The 20,496-nt window shown below is 42.2% G+C and overlaps 1 protein-coding gene across 1 annotated transcript; it reads left to right on the top strand.

Moving 5' to 3' along the window:
- The first annotated feature begins 10,239 nt into the window (after positions 1 to 10,239).
- Positions 10,240 to 16,503, top strand: nceh1a (neutral cholesterol ester hydrolase 1a). Its single transcript, XM_061744396.1, has 5 exons — positions 10,240 to 10,470; positions 12,950 to 13,193; positions 14,250 to 14,319; positions 15,232 to 15,403; positions 15,492 to 16,503. Exons 1-5 carry the CDS (start codon positions 10,330 to 10,332, stop codon positions 16,110 to 16,112), a joined length of 1,248 nt encoding a protein of 415 aa, XP_061600380.1. The 5' UTR covers positions 10,240 to 10,329; the 3' UTR covers positions 16,113 to 16,503.
- The last annotated feature ends 3,993 nt before the right edge of the window (positions 16,504 to 20,496 follow it).

Here is a 20,496-nt window from a genome sequence, read left to right as displayed (position 1 = left end):
ACTAGAACCAGCCCATGAACTTATAGAAACTCTGTGTGTGTTTGAGTCTGTGTAAATGTGACAAAACCTGCAAAAACAAACATTTTTCCCAAAGAATCGCCAGTGATGTCATGAGATTGACGCGTACGCGGATAAAAGGGATAAAAGAAAAGTAACAGCTCAACGAAGCCTAATGTAGCGGAGTAAGAGGAACAGTTTCTTCTTCACAAATCTACTCAAGTAAAAGTAAAAAGTATAGTGATTCAAAACTACTCCTAAAAGTACAAGATTTCCCAAAACGTAATCAAGTAAATGTAACGGACGTAATTAAACTAACTCACCTCTGCAAACCGGGAAACTGCCAAAACGCTTGCCTTCAGGCGTCTGCACACCTGTTTGTGATGAACTGATGGGTAGCAGTGCATGGCTACATCCGCTTACCCATTTAAAATCTAATGCACATAGTAAGGGGGGGTACTTTGTATTGCCCACACAATTTTTATTTCCAGTTTGATATATTAAATAAGCAATAGTGAAGTGAAAATAAGGTTATATGTTGTTGTTCATTGAGAATGTATGTGCCTAATACCAAGACCTTCTACAATCAGAGGATTTTGTAGTCGTATTACAAAAAAAGATTAAAAGAGGCGGTACCAGCTTTTACGTAATTGCATTTAATATGAACTATGTGACAAATCAGAACCGCTGGAGTGCAAAAATGTTTTTTTGCTGTAAGTGAATTAGACCTTTTGCTCACAAGACACCTTTAAGTCTGGTGATTTCCTAAATATAAATGTGAGAATTGCTGCTTGAGACCAATTAGCAGTTGGAGGCTGACTTTGATTCACAAAAAGACACTCTGAGCCTTGTTAAGCCTCCGAGAGGGCAATCTGAGGAAAAGAGCGGTGGCCTCGGCCTAATGAAAGGAAAAATATCCTGGCAAAAATTCATTAAAAGGACTTGGCCGTCTTCAGGAGAGGAGCGGCGCGGAGCTGAACAAGAGACGGTGGGGGGATGAAAGAAAAAAGGCCGTGAGGGTGCTGACACATCCTGACAAAATGGGACAGGGTGTGTCACTCGGCACCTCGCACACCAGCGGGGATGAATTGCACGTGCGTATACGTGCTGTGCATGAGGAGGTCTTGCCTTACACATCGGGCACCTGGATCTGAGCTGCTGTTGAAAGCAACGGATGCCAAAAATGCAGCATCACATATAGAAGCAAGGACAATAGAGTCACACACATACACACACACACACACACACACACACAACAGCTCAGCTATTCAGGCCTAAATCTGGCAGGCAGAGACGGGCTTATTACCACACCAAAGTTAATAAAACCCTTGACAGCATGTGCATTTTTAACAAGGAGAGTCTGCTTGCCAGCGTATGTGAAGTATCAGCCAGTTTGTCAAATACTTAATTTCTGTGTCCTTGTGAGTTTGAAGGTTGTTTTTTTTTGGGGGGGGGTTACCCCACAGGGAAAAGCTTAAAAAGTTTTATAACAGCACTACTTGATACCAGCTGCCTAAGCGGGATCCCTTCTCCACAACGAGACATCCTCTTCCTCTCCTCCAGAGCTCTTCAGCTCGTGTGCAGACAATCTGCATCCTCTCAACATGTCAAGGTCTTCCTCGGCAGCGCCGCCCGCCGCCAAATATTCTCATCCCCGCATGTTAATGTGCTAAATGAAGTCCCCCCAGGCACCGAGCACAGATTGAAGGGCTGATAAAAAGGTTAGCGCTCTTGTAATCCGTAAGTGGATGTGCATTCTGGAGGTGACCCCCTCCCCGCCACACGGCTGCTAATCTGTGCATCTCCTCTGGCTGCTTCCGGCTGCATCACTCTCACCCTCTCACCGCCGCAGCAGCTGACTCTTGTCAACGTCGCTCTGCGGCAGCTGAGGACGAGGGGAGGAGTGCAAAAACCGCATTTAACAGCCTCAGTCCTGGCTCAAAGGGACGCGGGGCAGGGAGTGTGTCGGTGGGGGGGGGATCACATCAGGATCACATTTAGACCAGTGGTGGGGGGGCCTGTGCGCTCATCTGCGTGTTTTCTAACATGCGTTTTAATCACAGATGCTGCATGTGTGCTCTGACGTTTAGCCTCAAATGTGGTTATTTCTGTTTGGGTCCATCAAAGAGCCGTCGGCGGTCGTGCACGGCTGCATCTCTCCTCAACAGAGCGGGACTGTCCTCGTGGAGGTTAAAGGCCCGGGGCTGAGGCTCGCCGCTGCCCACTCCAGTGTGACACATGACCTTTCACTCCTCTCTGCCCAGGCCAGCTGCCAGTTTGAGGCTTTTTTTTTCTTCTTCCCAACCTGTGGAGTTGCACAAGCCCATGTACCATCTGTGTCTGGCCACAGCGGGCCACAGCCAGCAGCTCCTTCAAGTGTCCTCGGGGAGGCCACTGAGAAGGAGAAAAAAAGACAGGACTGGCTTTGAGACGGTGGAAAGATTTAGCTGGAAAAAAGGGGGAAGGAGTTTGACAGAAAACTGGGGAAAATAAGCAGAAACTGTGTCCTCATCGCACCTAAGAGCAGCGGGAACCAGATCACATTTACAGTAAATGGTTTTAATTCAGAATCTGACGTCATTGTTAGTCAGAGCTCGTCTTTGCCCCTGGCTATTTTGTGTAGACGTCTAATCCAGGACGGGAGATTTTGGGAAACCTCACGTTACCGTCCACTGGCTCATGCACTATGACTAAGCAAAGAATAAGACTTTTTTTTCTGTGTAGAGTTTAGGGCTGTTCGATTAATCGATTTTAAATCGTAATCGCGATTATGTAATTAGAACAAGGTTAAAACGTGAAACTCGTAAAATCGATTTTTCACTTTTTTTTTTTTTACCTTGTCTGCACACATATTAATGATTGATACCATATTAATGATTGATGGAAATACCTCTCAATACCTGCGACAAGTGCCCCATGGGAGAGGCTCTTTAGTGTAGGAGGGGGTGTTGTAACATGCCACCGGGCATCCCTCAAGCCAGATGCGGTAGACCGGCTCGTGTTCCTTGCAAAAAACTTGCAAATGTGAATAGCAAATGTAATGACTGACATTACACACCTCTACCTCCTTCATGGGTTGCATTATTATTTAGCATGCAAAGACCCAGTTTAGTTTAATTAGAAAATGTCTTGTTTTATTTAATTGGAAATATAACTTACTGTATGTTTGCAAGTGCTGATTTGCAGAGTTTTGCACTTTATTCATTCATTTTTGGTTTAATAAGAGCAAAGTTTGCACTTAAAGCCCAATGGGGCAAATGTTCAATAAAAAAACTGCATATTTGAAATCATTTCTTTGCCTTTTGTCAATTCACAAAATAATCGTAATCGAAAATCGGATTTTGAGAGAAAAAAATCGAGATTTTATTTTTGGGCAAAATCGAACAGCCCTAGTAGAGTTAATAAACAATCAGATTTCTGGCGTTTACACTCAAGGATGACAAAAATGTGTATATTCAGTCTGTAAAATGTATTTTACTATCAGTTTTTCTCTACGCCCTTACTTCCTCTCTGACACGGGTCAAGGAAAGTTTAGGTAAACTTCTGCACGCAGACATTTAGCAGAAAGATCTGCTAATCATCCGTAAAGCTGCAAACTAAATCAAGTCACACGCTCCTTCGTGGTAAATGATGTTATCACATTTCGAAATTGATAACTGTATTTGGCCAGCGGCAGAGCAAACAGCCGCCCATTGAGCCCCAGAGCCTCGATCGTGACAGTTTGCTTTGCATTCGACAGAATAACAGGTTGTTGTTTGTCGTTTCAGAAATAACCAACTGTCCTCCGTTTTAACACGACATCCCTGTGACAAGCACTGTGAATGTGTGTGGGTTTGTTTTGGCAACCGCATCTTTATGTAATGTGTTTGTGGATTATTGTCACAGTAGTTTGAAATTTGTGCTTCCTTTGTCACCGATTGTGTTACTTTCTGAGGTCAAGTGAAGGAAGTAAAGATTTATTCAGGGGTTCCTATTGAAAAACAGTGGTTTCGTGTTGAACTAGTTACCACCAGGTTATAAATGAGGATTTGTCCCGTTGACTTGTTATAATCCTCCCAATGGTGCTTCTTGAGAGGAGAGAACAGCGTCTCTATTTATCAGAATACTCATTTCCTGTCGGTGAGTGTGATGACTGGTGGTTTCTTCCCATGCAGCAAATTGCAACTCTAATATTTGACATCTTTCACATCCTCCCATCTCTGTGGCTAGATATCTGTGTGGCTGGTTTTAAGTGAAGACATTTAAGAATGATCAAAATAGGAAACATCCTGTACCAGAAACACGTGTTTTTCTACTGAAAACAACATCTTTTCCAGAGATGATTTCATTTGCCAGAGCAGGGAAGGCAGGTTTCACTTATGTCAGCATTGCAGTTATTCAGCACGGCATCAAAACCCAAGCAGATCCGAAAAATTCTGTCTCCTTTTGTTGTATTATTCATCTGGACCTGGGGTACAGCTCCACAGCTCCTGAGAGACCATCCAGGGAAACAGACTCTGTTGGACATTAGTGGAATTAAAAAGCTCTAATATCACAGCTTGTGGAAGATCAGCGGTTGGGAAGCACTGAAGTGATAAGACAGATGATAAATGCTGGAACCATTCCCCCATTTGCGGTTGTATTTGTACATCTGCATCAGCACCGTAGACGGATTTCGTCTCCTGAGACATTCGAACACATTCCTGATTTCACATCTGCATCAACCACATCAAGGTCATGCTAATTATCTTCCCAGGAGTGACATATATCATTTGGTTTGTGTTTTCTGATTTCTGCTTGCTGCACACATTCTAGTTTGATCCAGTTTTCTTTTATTTGTAAGACCTTTAAATGGATAGGTTTGGCGATTTAGCAGATATGCCGTCAATCCAAGCGTTTGACAAGGGTGTGTATACCATCCTGTATCCAACAAATCCATATCTAGCCTAAATGACTAAAAGAACTCCCCAGTAACTCCAAACTAAAGACCGACCTTTTCTTTGAAAGTCGAACAAAAGATGGCACTCAGATCCTTCCTGTGCAACGTACAGTAGATGTATTTGCTGTTTTACTGACACATTACTGCAAAACTTTGATTCACCAGTCAGTTCCACTGGCAGCTAACGTATGGGACTGCAAGTGAGTGAGTGAGTGAGTGAGTGAGATTCAAAGCGTCCAATGCCAGCTGATATTAGCCCCCCCCCCTAATCCTGGCTTCTGCAGGCGAAATGGTGAGACGTTGGTGGATGAGGCCCATCTCATTTACAAATGGTAAGAGGCATCTGGTAAACTTGCTCTTACGATAAAGTAAATCATTAAAGCGGTAATCTTAACATGATTATGTATGTATTATGTTTTTAATCACACTAGTTATTCTCAAATTCTGCTCGCAACAACCGATTGCGTCTCTCTCTCTATCTTGTTCCATCAACAACTCAGTCTCCCGTTGACTCGCTTCCGTTGCTCTGAATACGTCACTTTGTCCGTTGCTCTGTCTGCAGTGCTAATCAACTCCATCCAAATGCAGTTTAATGAGGAACCACTGACGGGATCTGGAGCCACTACGGATCCTTTTCAGACCAGAAATCTGTCTAGATGTGGGTCTGATGTATCGGGATACTCAAACGTTGAATTAACGACAGGATTCTGGAGGGGTTGCATGCAATCACTAAACTCGGGTCGTTGTATGTATCTGCTTGAAAATGATCTCATTTCACATATTTGAGATACACATAAAGTGAATTCACAAGTAATAAAATGTAAGTAAGAACAGCTTATTTTGATGCTGGAACAAGGTGGATCAATCCACTTCCTTTTCCAGACGGGTGTTTGGATGCCGCAGAAGAGAGCGGTATTCCCCCTCCTGTCAAACTCTGGGGCTGGTGGCAAATAATCCAGTTCACAAAATGTTAATGTATGCTTTTAAAATCAGAACACCTGATGCAGGGTTGGCTATACTGCAAGAGTTTGAGGACGGTGGCTGAGCGACCCGACGGGACGGCCTGAAATGGAAAACATCCATTTCAGCCTCATGTGTTTAGTCACGTTAAATGTCCATAAGTGTAATTCCAGTCCGCGACACAGGCGAGGGGCCCCGTCTCTGCCCTCCATACCACAGACTGCAGGGAGACGCCAGGCCAACGCACACCGGGGAGGGAGGGTGCAGGACGAAGGAATTTTAATGCACACTTTTTCTTTTTTGCCACACATGAACACACACACGCACACACAGACACACGTACACACTTTCACGTAAGATTATATATCATATTTATAATTTAAGCCTGGTGCTGACACTCTCATTCACAGCGACTCATGGAAAATGATTAAGTGTGGCATCTGTGGTGTTTTGAGTGCAGTCCGCTCCCGTGTCAGATTTAAGATTTCAAGAGCACTGCAAAATGTTCTTAGCGCCTAATGTTTGTTGTTTTCCTATTTTTTGCCGATGATGCATGATCTCAGGGAGACACAAAGTTATTCACCAAAATCCCAGCAATTATGCAACAACAACAAAAATGTTTAAATCAGCAAAGTCAACAGATGAAAGTGTTAATTATAGTTTTCCCAGGAAGCCGAGAGCCAATGCAGATGCCTCCATAAGTATCTGTGTAAACTCCTAGAGCCACTTTTCCACATCGTCTCTGTCCGGACCTCCTCTCCGGTTTTCCCAGAGGCTTATCTGGACACGCTCTGTCGGTCCGGCTGCTGTGTTTTGGAAAACCAGCTCAGCTCAGGGGTCAAACCCTTCTCGAGTCTAACGCTTGTCTGCATTCGCACACTAGGCCACCGGGGACAGAGTGTGGCCATTTAAAAGTCGTGCAGTCGGATGAATCAGGGAAATTAATAGCACACTGACGGAGAGAGCAGGACAGGTGACACGGAGGTTCTTTACAGCGTCCGCACTGTCGGCTCTGCTATTACTTTACTGTTCTGTGCTGATCCGAGCCTTTCTGGGGCTCCGATCCAAGGTGTCAAGGTGGCCTTAGTGGGGTTGCAGTACTCTGATGTAGCCACAGCAATTCACCAGTTGAATTCTGGCTCTGGACCTCCGTGGTATCGATTCTCTAAGACCTCACGCCGGCTGTGTAAGAGCACTGCTTTTGTTGCTTAGAAGTCAAACAAGCAGCAAAATCTTTGTTAGGCACTTTGCCCAAAGACACAAATAACTGGTCTAAAAGCAGCTGGAAAGTCTGAAAAGTAAACTGGAACATTAGGCGGATCGATAGCGTATAATTGCTGATGTCTTGCCAGCAGCTTGCATTTCTAATGCCTTCTAGTGAGAACCAACTGAAAAAGTCTGAGTAATGAGACAGAAAAGTGTTCCTGTTTTAACCAAATGTAAAGAATCATGACTCCAGTTTCCCAAAATAACACTTCCCCTTATTCTGACACATGTAGTTTTCTTTATTTTTTAAAATGTTTATTGGACCTTTCATTTATGTGGGTGTTGCAGAAGTCTTAGAAAAATTTATATCTAATATCTGTACATTTGGATTTATAGGGCAGATATTATATATAAATAGTATTTGATACATATTCTTTTTTTTATTTAAAAATAGCACTATTTCATGTTATTGTCCCTCACACAATAGGTTTTTATGGTATAATAATAGCTTTATAAGCATATCAATAATTTACTTTCCTGTAAATAATGTGACATCTTCCACATGAATAAGTTATGACTTTATAGAGCATTTAACCGTCTTTGTGACATTTCCTTGTAAGACTGTCCCCTCCCACAGTGGGAGTTAAACGTCAAACTGAAATCACTGGGGGAACTTTACTGGATTTTCCGTAGGGTCGTCAGTTTGCAGCTCTATGGGGCCTCTCGGTGGTCATGAATGTGTATTACAGCTCTGCAGCTGCGTGAAGGTTTCACAAAGACACTACAATTCCCAGATACACTTCCCTTCAAAATAAAAGCCTCGATTAAAAACAGACAGGGAAGTGGGGGGTTGAGCTGAAATATATACTGAAGTCTTGAAAAAAGGTTATCTACGTTAGAAACATTCGTTGTTTGCAAAGTATTGTGGTTTATATTGTTCAGCCTCGGTTATCCACTCCAGTATTAGTCTTACATTTTAAAACTTTTCGGAAGCATTTTATTTGTAAAATACAAAAAAAAAAAAAATCACTTTCCTGCAGTTGCACAACCTAAAACCAGGTTTTCATCAAAATCCACAATATTTAGACTTTTTAAATATGAATTACTTCATCTCTTAGACATTAAAGGCTGTATAGAATATAAATATGTATTTGTAGAGCCCTTATTCTATGCATGAAAATGCAAATCAAAGCCTTCCCACTGCTTCATTTGCCAGTTAGACCACATAAGAACAGGCACAGTTCAAAGGTCACAATGCCTAGAGTGCTCAAACATGGATTATTGTATCTCTTAATTAGAAAAGACTGTATCAAACTGTTTCTTGTCTACAAAACCTTTAAATTATTTTCTAAATTACCAAAAATGTAAATTTTCTTGCATTTCTGTCAAGTCGACCACATTAATTGAAATAAATTACAGTAAATGATTTTTTTTTTTAAAGACTGCACAAAACCTGGATTACTTTACCCTTAGATAATAAAGATTTTATAAAATACAATCATGGATTTATGAAACTTTATGAAACTTTAAACTTTATTTACAAAGCCTTATTCATACATATATGTAGTACACAGCGTTTAAATGTTTTAAAATTGTACAAGTTAAAACACGCATCCCTGTTGTATTAAATCAATACTACCCAATAAGAAAAGAATATGTACTGCACTTTAGACACAAGCACTCAACACAGTGAAACAGTGGTTGAAGACTGTAAATATGGCCTTTTTCATGATTTCAAAAATAAAATAAAGGTTCCACAAATAAATAAATATGTTTTATATAGTCATTATTGTCTAGGAGATAATGTGATCCAAGTTTGAGCAGTGGTCTTGTGGTTTTACATCAGGAACTATCTACAGCAGTGGTCTTCATACTAGGTCCTCGCCAGCCACGGTCCTGCATGTTTTAGATCTTTCCCTGCCTCAGCACAGCCTGACTCAGATTACTGTGTCATTACCAGGCTTGTGCTGAACTTGGTGGCACGGACATAATGATCATTGATTAGGATCAGGTGTGTTGATGCGGGGAAACATCTAACATGTGCAGGACAGTAGATCTCGAGGACCAGGGTGGAACACCACTGATCTAAAATAAACCCCAATGTTGTAATAATAGAAGAATCCGTGGAATCTCATTTTATCTGTATCCTTTTTTAAATAATAAAAGTTGTAGTTCCTTAATTGGCAACTATACTGGCAACCGTGCCCATTTCCAATGACTCCTGAGTTCAAATAAAAGGTTAAACTTTTTAGCAGAAACAGACATATTTACATCCGGGTTCTAAATCTTTCACTTTCATGACAACTGTTCAGCGAGTGAATTTTTTGGTAGCCCATCAGGGAAAACTTAAAATAAAGGGGGCGTGGACTTTTGATTGGCAGTCTGCTTAACCAATACCTAGCGATCCTCACTTCCTCACCAGTCACTATCTTGTTTAGCAGTCTGTAGCTACTAAAACAGGGTCAACTTAAAGGGGACCTATAATGGCATCTAATACCTATTTTAAACAGGCCTTGAATGTCTTAAAAACAAGCTTTTGATTGATTTTGCTAAATAAATTAGAAATTTAGCCTCTGAGCCATGTCTTTATCTTCCCATTCTCTAACCTCATTATCTATGCAGGATTCTGAGTGGGCGGGGCTATGATAATGAGGCACTGTGCTGATTGGCTGCCTGAATGACACGATACAAAAGCGTTTCTTTTATTTGCAAAGCTTTTATTTTATTTGCAAAGCATTTATTTTTTTTTGCAGCGGCGTTTCTTTTTATTTGCAGCGTTTCTGTTTTTTTCTGTTCTGTTTCGATTTTCAGCAATGGCTGAAAATCGTAGAGACCACTTTATATATGTTAAAGCAAGAGAAAACGTGTTTTTCATAATAGGTCCCCTTTTAACGTAGCAGTCACTTCTTATTTCGTCACTAAAACTATCATTGATATGAAATATTCCACTGCATGTGACTCCGCAGCTCCTCAACCCCAATAATAAAGATGATTGATTAAGTGGGCGTGTTTCAGCCGGGGCTGGCCCCGCCCACCTCGAACAGGCCCCGCCCCCAAGAGAAACACGCCGCTCTTCAGAAGACCTGAGCGTGACGTCACTGAGGGTTTTCCCAGCCAGACCTCCCTGGTGACGTCGCTGCTCCAGCCTGCGGAGCGGCCAGCCCGGCCCCTCCTCACACCAGCACATAAACACCGCCTGGGCCGCTGCCATCCCCGTCCCAGCTCTCCGGGAGGCTGACAGATCCGAGATGAGGCTGAAGCCGCTCGTCGTGACGGTGGTGTTGGCCGCAGCGGTCTCCTACTACGTTTACACGCCGCTGCCCGCCGCCATCCAGGAGCCCTGGAAGCTGATGATGGTGGACGCCGCCTTCAGGTCTGCCATGCATCTGGTAAGAGAGCAGGTGCTGCAGGGTAGCACCGGACAGAAACGGAGAACTATCATCTACAGGACTGTCTCAGAAAATTATAATATTGTGATTTTCTGTAATGCAATTACAAAAACAAAAATGTCATACATTCTGGATTTATTACAAATCAACTGAAATATTGCAAGCCTTTTATTATTTTAATATTGCTGATCATGACTTACAGTTCAAGAAAACTCTAATATCCTATCTCAAAAAATTTGAATATTCTGGGAATCTTAATCTTAATATAATTAATAATAAAAGGCTTGCAATATTTCAGTTGATTTGTAATGAATCCAGAATGTATGACATTTTTTTTTTTTTTTTTAATTGCATTACAGAAAATAAATAACTTTATCACAATAGTCTAATTTTTCTGAGACAATCCTGTACACTAAATATTGGATTTGTATTTGATGATTTTTTTTATTGTGCAAAAGATTAAAAATAATCTGTACTTGAGGTTTTATGCACAAGCTGCATTTTGAATAGGTAAGAGCCTCTGTGTGAAGCCTAAAAACTGGCATTAACTAGAAACACAGGCACACATTTGGACTTTGAGTGTAGCTTAAAAGTAAGTCTCACTTGTATTTCAGTTGCATAATAAAGATGTTGCAATGTCTATATGCCATGCAGTCTTTTTTTAGAGCAGATTTCATGGCATGCACATGGAGAAAAAAGGTTAGGGTCTGTTCCAACGTTCCTTTTTAATGTGCAGTTTTATGAAAAACTCCTGTCTTGTCCACAATAGTTCTCATTGCACAGAAAAAATTAGTTTTTCTCCTGTGGCTTTATCATAAAGTATGCACAGGGAGTGTATGATTTAAATTAAGATGAAGTTCAGAAATCCTTGCCAAACAATCCGGGTAGCAGCGGTGTGATCCTGAAATGTCTCAGCAATTTGTTATGGTTTATTACCGACTAATCCTGGGGGGGTACTATAAAAACAACCTCCACGTCACCTTTGCCCCACATTTGCAGAGTATTGTGTTGATCGTCACAGCGGCAAAGGTTAACATGTGGCTTGTTCCGAATGTTGCAGTTATTTTTAATAAATATATTGGTGATAAGATAAAGTTGCTTCAAAGACTAAATTTGAGTGAAAATATGTGATGCTAAATATTGAAACAGAAGTTGTTGGGTTTTTTGTTTTTTTTTTATTTAGAAAAAAAAAGGAAGCGGGACATTTCACAAGTCGATGTAAAACCACAAATCACCCGGGGGGGTTTCATCATCTTTGGTGCATGGCGCCACCAACTGATTCAGAGTCTGAAGAAATTCAGTTGCACAAAAGGAGAAAATTGAAAAACACATTTTTTGACCTTCTGCCTATTAGCTGACAACCATTTTAAAACCAGACACAAAAAAAAACATCTTCTCCCCTGGGCCCGAGGTCCTTTTAAAATGGACAGATGTGAATTGAAAAACTGTCCTGTGATCTTCAGGATAAAAGTTTTATATTCTTTGTCTGTGGTGGTAAAGAGAGGAGAGAAGCCGGTGAAACCAGCCAGCTTGTCATCAGCAAACAGCACCTGTCATACTACGGAGGACCAGTGGAGCTCACATACCCATCGCTGAAGGCACATTTATTGGAAGGGCACATACTGGCAATCGGATGATTTCATTTTCATTAGCAAGCCTCGTTCTGCATGGCTAGTAAAAGAGTTGTAAATGTGTAAGAGTCTAGGTTAAAATATCTCAGAAACAGCAGGAGATTGAGAAGAAATATGTGCAGTCACGTCACAAAAATCCTGACTGAGTTTGCATACTAAATAACTGGTCAAGTCTTGTAATACCACTTTCTGCCATGTGTGGCAGTAGTGAGCAACATTATTTAGGCTTGGTGTCACATTGCTCCTTTAACTGGTTTGCCTGCAGCTCTGACAGGTCACCCACATATCGAACATGAATGTCAGAGCTACAGCAACTGGTCTCCCAATTTACCAAAGGTGTCAGTGGTGTCAACAGATCCAAAGCTGAATGCTGCAGTGCAAACTTAATGATTAGTATTACATTCAACAAAACTTGCAGTTCAGGGGTGATATTCATGAGGAAACAGTCTGGATCTGATCCGAGCCCCCACCGTGCCAGGGGGCTGTCTCATCTGGCATTTGAGCGTGACTGTTGAGAAAGTGGGAGAGGGTCATGGGGTTGAAATGTTCAGACAGCATCAGTGAGACGGAGTGCAGGGGAACAGAGGTGAGCCAGTTGGATGGCAACTCCCTGCCAAAGGATGGGCGGACACTTAAATAAGTCTGATACTGCATGAGCCCTGCGATGGACCGGCGACCTGTCCAGGGTGAACCCCTGCCTTTCGCCTGAAATTGGCTGGGATGGACTCAAGCAGACCCCTGTGACCCTGCAAAGGATAAAGCGGGTATAGATAATGGATGGATGATACTTAATGACAAGGTCATAGAGCTGCTGTCTTGTTTCACCTCCCTCCCGTCTCTGTCTTCAGGCCATGGTGAAGAGCTGGCTGGGTCTCGATCATTACATCCCCACAGTCAGACAGTCAATAGAGGACTTTGAGAAGATAATGCAGACGGGCTCTAACGGGGGCGTCATCCCAGGGGTGAAGGTTAGCGACATCACATTCGCTGGCGTCCCGGTGAGAGTGTACGAGCCCCCGGCCGGAGGAGAGGGTCACCTGAGGAGAGGGCTGATGTTCTTTCACGGAGGTGGCTGGGCCCTCGGCAGCGGCAGTGAGTACCAACCAGCGCCCTAAAACCCATGACAAAACACTCTCGCAGGATGGTCTTTATTTGTTTTATTTAACATGAACTCTTCTGTTTAACAACTGAACTGTCTTAAAAAAATCTGATGTAATTACTCCCATTTTTCAGATCCAGAAAAGGAAAATAAATCCGCTCCATAGTTTCCAATTCTACAACAAACCCCTGCACAGATCTAAACATGCACATAAGTCTGCAGTTAAAAGACCCCGATGAGCTGCTGCAGCTGGATAATTAACAGGAAACACACAAAAAAGAGCTGTCAGATGAAAGGATGAGACGCATAATTAAACTCCTCCCGCATTGAAAGTTTGTTGTTATCGCTGGTTTCTGTCAAAACAGTTCAAACAAAATGGGAAGCTTGTGAAAGGGAAACGTCCAGGTCGACCAAGGAGGACACCAGTATGGAAATAAAAAAAGAATTTTAAGAAAAAGCCTCAAAAGAAGAAATACACAACTTAAAAACTATATGAGTCATTGATCGTATGTGGTTACGCGTCAGGTAGAAGCCCGGGCGAGGCGGCAGTCTTAAACGCAACAGGAAACCATATCTAAACACTGAAATTTTGGACATTTCCCTCATTTCGTCGGTGGAAAGGAGGTTTAATATGATAAAATCATGTTTCCAGTTGGTCATTTTTTTATCCTCTAAATAAAAAGGTTTTAAAACCATTCTTTGAAAAAACATAAATCCACTGAATTTCAGTTCAGTTTGAAATTTGTGGTGGGGAAAAGGATATATTCTTAAAAATTACATTAACATCTTCCATTCTGCAAAGACATGAAAGTCAAAGTAAATGTAAGAACCGCTGCCTTTTCTTTTTTTTTCTTTTCTGCATCGTCCCAACTTTTTCCAATTGTATTTGTCTATTGTCATTATAAATGTGTCATTACAAGACCCACAGACTAAAAGTATCTTTGGTTTTGCCATTTAATCCAAGGAAAACAAAAAAAAATATGAGTCTGTGTTTGTGTGTTTTTGTGTATAAACTAGATCTTTCAGACTCTCTTTCTCTCCTTTCTCAGAGACGGGGACATACGACACCATCACCCGCATGGTCTCAGATGAGCTCAACGCCGTTGTGGCCACAGTCGAGTAAGTATGTCACCTCTTGTAACTCAGAGCCGTTAACTTTTCAATTCAATTCAATTTATTTATTTGATGAGGAGGGACAGTGCACATCATTAGGCGTTTAAAAATAAAGGCAGATGCACCCAACTGTAGCCTATTGGCTAATTCCCATTGGCAGTCCCCCCCGACTAGGATATAAAAACAGGCAAGTTAAGAGCAATACAGTGTTCAGTTATGCAATACAATAGTACAATAATATAACCTATACAACAATAATACAACCAACCACATAACACATTTCACAGTATTCATAAGTTATAGTCGTAGCAGCAGATTAAGTAAAGTGCAAGTGTCTAATGTAAAGTGCTGGTGTCACAGTTATAAGGTGCAGAGTAGAGGTATAAAGTGCGTGGTGTATGGGACTGCGGACTTGAGGGGGAAAAAAAAAAAAAAAAAAAAAAGATGGGGCGGATGTAGGTGGAATGAGGTTGCAGCGATGCACGACCGGGTCACGTTATTGATTTAGATGTGGTGTTGAAGGATTGATACTAGTTTTAAGTAATTGAACTGTGGGAATGGGGCAAAGAAAAAAAAGAAAAAAAATTGGGGGGGAGGGGGGGGGGGGGGTGAGGTAGAGAAGGAGGCAAAGGAATTAAAACAACAACGATAATTGTAATAGTAGTAGTAAGAAGAAATAACAAGAATAAAGACTTGAATAAATAAATAAACGATTAAAAATAAAATAAAATAAATAAATAAATAAAAGAGAGGTAGTAGTAATAACAGTATGACAGCGCTACATGATAACAGCGGTTACATCAAACATGGTCACAAGTTTGTCTGTAACAGTTCCAGGTAGGCTCCTCTGACTCTTGTGTCTGCATCTGATGTCAAACTTCTTTTAGACTCTGACCAGATGAATATTTATATTTATAGTTATCGTATGTATCCGGAGGTTCAGTTTCCGGAGCCCTACCTGGACTGCCTCGCTGCTGCCAAGCACTTCTTATCGTCGGAGGTCCTGGCGAAGTACGCCATCGACCCTGAACGCGTGGCCGTGTCAGGAGACAGCGCCGGGGGAAATCTGGCTGCTGCAGTCGCTCAGGAGGTGCTCGCGAAAGCCGCCGCTCGTACGTGTGAAGACATAAATATAAAGCCATAATGTGAGATTTAAGGCCGTCTTGTGTTTTTCCCAGATTTCTACGGACGACAGCATGAGTGTTAAATTCAGTGTCCAGGCTCTGGTCTACCCGGTGCTGCAGGCTCTGGATTTCCACACCCCGTCCTACGTGCAGAACCAGCACATGGCCATCCTCTCCCGGCCCCTCATGGTGCTGTTCTGGCTGCAGTACCTCAGCGCCGACCCCTCCCTGAGGTGGCAGGTGACGGCCAACAACCACAGCGCTCTGCGACACTCGGCCATCACGCCGGAGCTGAGGTCGCGGCTGGACTGGACCGCCCTGCTCCCGCAGGAGTTCAAGCAGAACCACAAGCCCGTCGTCGTGGAGGACGGATCTCACGCCATTCTGAAGAAGGTGCCGGGGTTCCTGGACACGAGGGCCGCGCCGCTTTTGGCCGAGGCCGAGGTGTTGGCCAAATGCCCGCGCGCGTACATCCTGACCGGCGAGTACGACGTGTTGAGGGACGACGGGCTGATGTACGCTCGGCGCCTGCGGGACGCGGGGGTCTCCGTTACCAGCGACCACTACGAGGACGGTTTCCACGGATGTTTTAACCTCATAGCCTGGCCGATGGACTTTGAAATAGGGAGGAGGACAGTCAGGAACTACATCAACTGGCTGCAGAACAACTTGTAAGAGCACGTCTGGAGCTGGCGCCGCACGAGTCTGTGTTTCATGCTACTGCTCTAAGATTTAGTGAAAAACAGACCTGCTAAAGGGCTTGTAAATATCCCCCAACATCTGCGCTCAGGGCCTCCATCCGCCTGCACATCCTCTCTCAGCACATATCACGTTATACAAGTCATTTAGAAGCTGTCAGCGTCTGCCGGCACTAACAACGCAGCCCACCCTGTCACCATGCATCAAAAACGCTTTCACAGCCTCGGGCTTTTTGCACATTATTATTTTCACACGGAGGCGCCACATCAGCTCAAGTCCACACTATGATGAGATTTGTTTTTACAGGAGATGGAATTGATTTTTACAGTTTCAAATAAAAGCATTACGGCCACCAGCCAGACATTGGCGCTGTGATATTGTTTATTTAACATTAAAACTCACCACGGTTCATACTGCTCCCGGCGGTTGAATGTTGAGAGTTTGAATAACGAGTTTGCGAAGAAGTGCGCTATTTCCAAGGAACTTGTGGGCGTTAGTGTGCATCCACAGAAAAGTGTGTAACGGCTATGATCTCGTAATTCCAACAGTTCTGTTCAACTAATGCTCATTGGCAAACGCACTAAAACATTAATGGTAACGTCACTGTCACACTTTTAGTTCTGATAAAAAGTTGTTTTTCATGAACCTACTTCTGCCAAATGCAAACAATTTAGTTTTTTTGTATCACATCAGGTAAAATCATATTAAGCAACAAACTCATGAATAATTAGGGACTTTTGATTGGAGGGCGGTACGGCTGCTGAGCTGTGAATGAAGACCTAAAGGAGCATCGTCCTTCATAGTCCAAAAGAATGCTTTGTCGTGCTGATTTTACCGCAGAACTGCGGTGACTGGATGTGTGTTAGTCTGCTGGGACCGTGAGACATTCAGGCGGCGACGTCGTCAGGTTTAATCAACTGTTACGGCCTGACCCTGGTCAGCATTGGACCAAGGGGTCTCGTCCCTATGGAGCTCTGCTGATACCCGTTTCAGCTCTGGCAGCGCTCGTTTTCAGAGGTGTTTTTGGTTAGGGACACTTTAAATTCGGATATTTGGACAGATTTAATATGATTTGAATGTAAAGTAATATTGATTAGTATAGATGAGTATAATATATATTCCAGACGACTTACCTGACCTTTATTTAAAACTATTTACAACATGATGCTGTGCGGTACAAAATAAAAGAGGCTTCAGGACTCTTCAGGAAAACCTGTGGGTGATGTGACAGTGAGTTTGTCCAGTTCTTCAAATTTAAGAAGGAAAAAAAACAGCAATGGTGCAACTTAAAGGAGTTTGAGGCAGGATTTATGAAAAAAATGTGGGTAAATACGTTTTAAGTTTTCTAGTAATAATGTCAGATGAAGCGTTCCAAACCAAAAAAGAATGAGCCCTCTAGTGTATCTCTCCTTTGCCTTGAACAGACTGTGTGCTGCAAAATGTGCTGCAATTGTGACCGGAATTTCCCGCGCTGTCCTGCGGATGTGACGTCATTGACGCTGCATGCGCGTTCTCCCGTGCCGGCTTCGCTGTTGGCTGCAGTACCCCCGACTGTCGTCGTGGCGCTAATGAGTCTCATTTCTTATTCTTGCCTCAAGCTCCTTTAAGAAATGATAAACATCTTAAAAGATCTACTGATTCATATGCTAACACTAATCGAACCACATTCAAACAAAATGGTTTCTAAACGTGGTTGCAAGTGAAAATCAAATCACTTCATAAAATAGATGAAAATATACACCTCAGTATTACCACAAAGTCATGTATTAGACAGTGTACCAGAATCAGTGTACCGGCGCCCTCTGCTGGACAGACTGGTACATGACCTCTACCAACAGTAACACACTATACATGTGGTTATGAAACCATCATTTAGTGATAACAGATGTACAGTGTAAACATTATTTACTCAATATGTGTGCTTTATTACCTGCAGTTGTGTTGGGAGGGTCAACTCCTTGGATAACCGTGTACACTTTAAAGGTTTAACATACTTAGACACAATTCAACCTTATCTTGTTATTACCAGGCCAAGAAATTAGGCATGTATATCCGTATATAAACAGCATGTACATATGGCGGTATTGACAATAAAGCTGACTTTGACTTTAACGTGTCAAAGGAGACGTTTTCACACTTTAGTGGTCCAAAGCCTTAAGGTGTGCATTAACACAATGCCAAAGAGGACAAACAATGGCAAACATCTCAGCAAGGCAGTTGTTGCATCCTTTCAATATGGTAGGGGTTATAAAAGACATTTCTAAACATTTTGAAGCCCATCGTTCAAAAGATTTACGAGTGGAAAACTTTCAAAACTATCTGTCTTCCCTGGAGTGGACAGCCCGGTAGGTTCATCAAGGCCAGGCCCCGCAATGCCCAGAGAAATTTACCCCAAAAAAATACAAGAGCTCAAACTCAGACTCCACAGGGATCAGTTAGCAAAGTTCATGACTGGAAATTTTGAAAAAGAAAAAGCATTGGCTGGTTTGGAGTAGTTCCCGGGAGAAAACCCAAAAGCACAGCTTAGTTTTGCCAAGATGACGTGGAAAGACAAGACCAAAGTGCAGTTGTTTCACTATGATGCAATGCAATGAGTTTGGTAACAACCAAACAGCAGATCAACAGACAAACACTGTATACCAGCTGTTCACCATGGTGCCGATGCCGATCTAGGTTAATTTTTTTTAGCTGCAGGAACAAGAACTACAGACTTACAGTCATGAACTAGTCTCTATAACAAAGTATTCTGTCGTCAAACGTGAGGTCATCTGTCCTAGAGCTAAAAGCTTGGTTGAAAGCGGAGATTTGTGGGCGATAGGGCAAAGCACCACCACCATTATGAAAACCATCCATTCATGCTCTGTTACAGTCATCGTGGCTGATTGACACTTTTGGCTACCCTGTGTGTGTTATTGTCCAACCAGCATAAAGTAAACCGCACAAAGTCTCTCCAATAAACTCCCATGTGTTATGAGTTCTTTATTATTTATTTATTCATAATTACATCTTAGGCGCTTTAATGCAATCCCTGTGGGTTCCGGGGGGCTTGGCTGCAGGCAAATGTGCTTATTCAATTCAATTGATTTAATTCTTATTTATATAGCGTCTATTACAACACAAGTTGTCTCTAGGCAGTTTGCAGAGACCCAGAACATGACCCCTGTGCAATTATTACAAACAATTGCAGATAACTCCCTATAGTTGGAGAAAAACCTTAATCCAAACAGTGGCAAGGAAACCCCTAACCGCTTTAGGAGGGAAGAAACCTTGAGCAGGGCCTGACTTATAAGGGGGGGGACCCTCCTGCCGAAGAACCTCTTAGTACATGTTATAATGAACACACATTTAAAAGCCAAATAAATGTATGTAAAGGTTGGGAAACCGTACAATCGTGGATTTGCCCTCAGCTGGTCCGATCACAAAAACTGACTGATTTCTTCTCAGCTGTAATGGTCCTGTTGTTCCACAAGGTGGCACCATAAGGACTAACGTTGAATAAACGTCATATTCCAGTACCGGTAATTTATTCTTTCTCATCCTCTACTGAAGAATTTGTTCATGGGATTTTGTTAGTTTTATTGTTAATTCTGTAATATCACAGTCATGGTTTAACCTGTCAATTAAATTAATAAATAATACATTCACAATGAGCAGAGAAACAGGAATACATTTATAATATTACCACTGTCGGTTTTCATCAGCAGCAACTGTAGATAGATGGACAGATGGACAGACAAACAGATAGATCTATATTACTTTTCAGGAGCTGCCACCGGTTTAAATGCGGGTCATGCAGCGCGACTTTGATCCCAAATACACCAGTGAAACAATTAAATCAGAAAAGATCAAGGTATTACACTCTTACACTGCTTCTTTATTTTGGCTTGGATACTGTCAAACATGTAAGCAAACTGCCAAGGAAATATGTATCTGGTTCTAGGATCTTGTAACAGCTCAGAAAGCACGTTTTTGTTTTTTTTATGGTTTGTTTTTACATCATTTACATTCTCCAGATATTTCTGAAGCGATCTCTCCTTCATCAAATACAATCTACTCTAGATAATTACACTTGAAGCCTAGAGGCTTTAAGAGAGATGGATTGTTGAAACTTGGCTGCAGTGTCTTCATTTTCACTGTTTGATAGCTTCCCATCAGAGACAAATGCCTCCGGTGACGAACCTCTGTCAGCCTCTGACACTTCTGTGCATGCTCAGAAACGCTTTTTTTCTTCTTCTTTTTTTTTTTTTGGCAATACTGTTTACTTGAAATAAAAGACAAAGAACAACTGTTGACCTCCGTTGGGAATTTAGGGAGATTCCATGACTTTACTCTGAGGAACTTGGGGAGGAGATCCTTCAGG

This window comes from Cololabis saira, chromosome 16, assembly GCF_033807715.1.
Source record: "Cololabis saira isolate AMF1-May2022 chromosome 16, fColSai1.1, whole genome shotgun sequence".
Taxonomy (NCBI): domain Eukaryota; kingdom Metazoa; phylum Chordata; class Actinopteri; order Beloniformes; family Belonidae; genus Cololabis; species Cololabis saira.
Note: the sequence above shows the minus strand (reverse complement) of the source record. Positions and strands in the feature narration are given on the sequence as shown.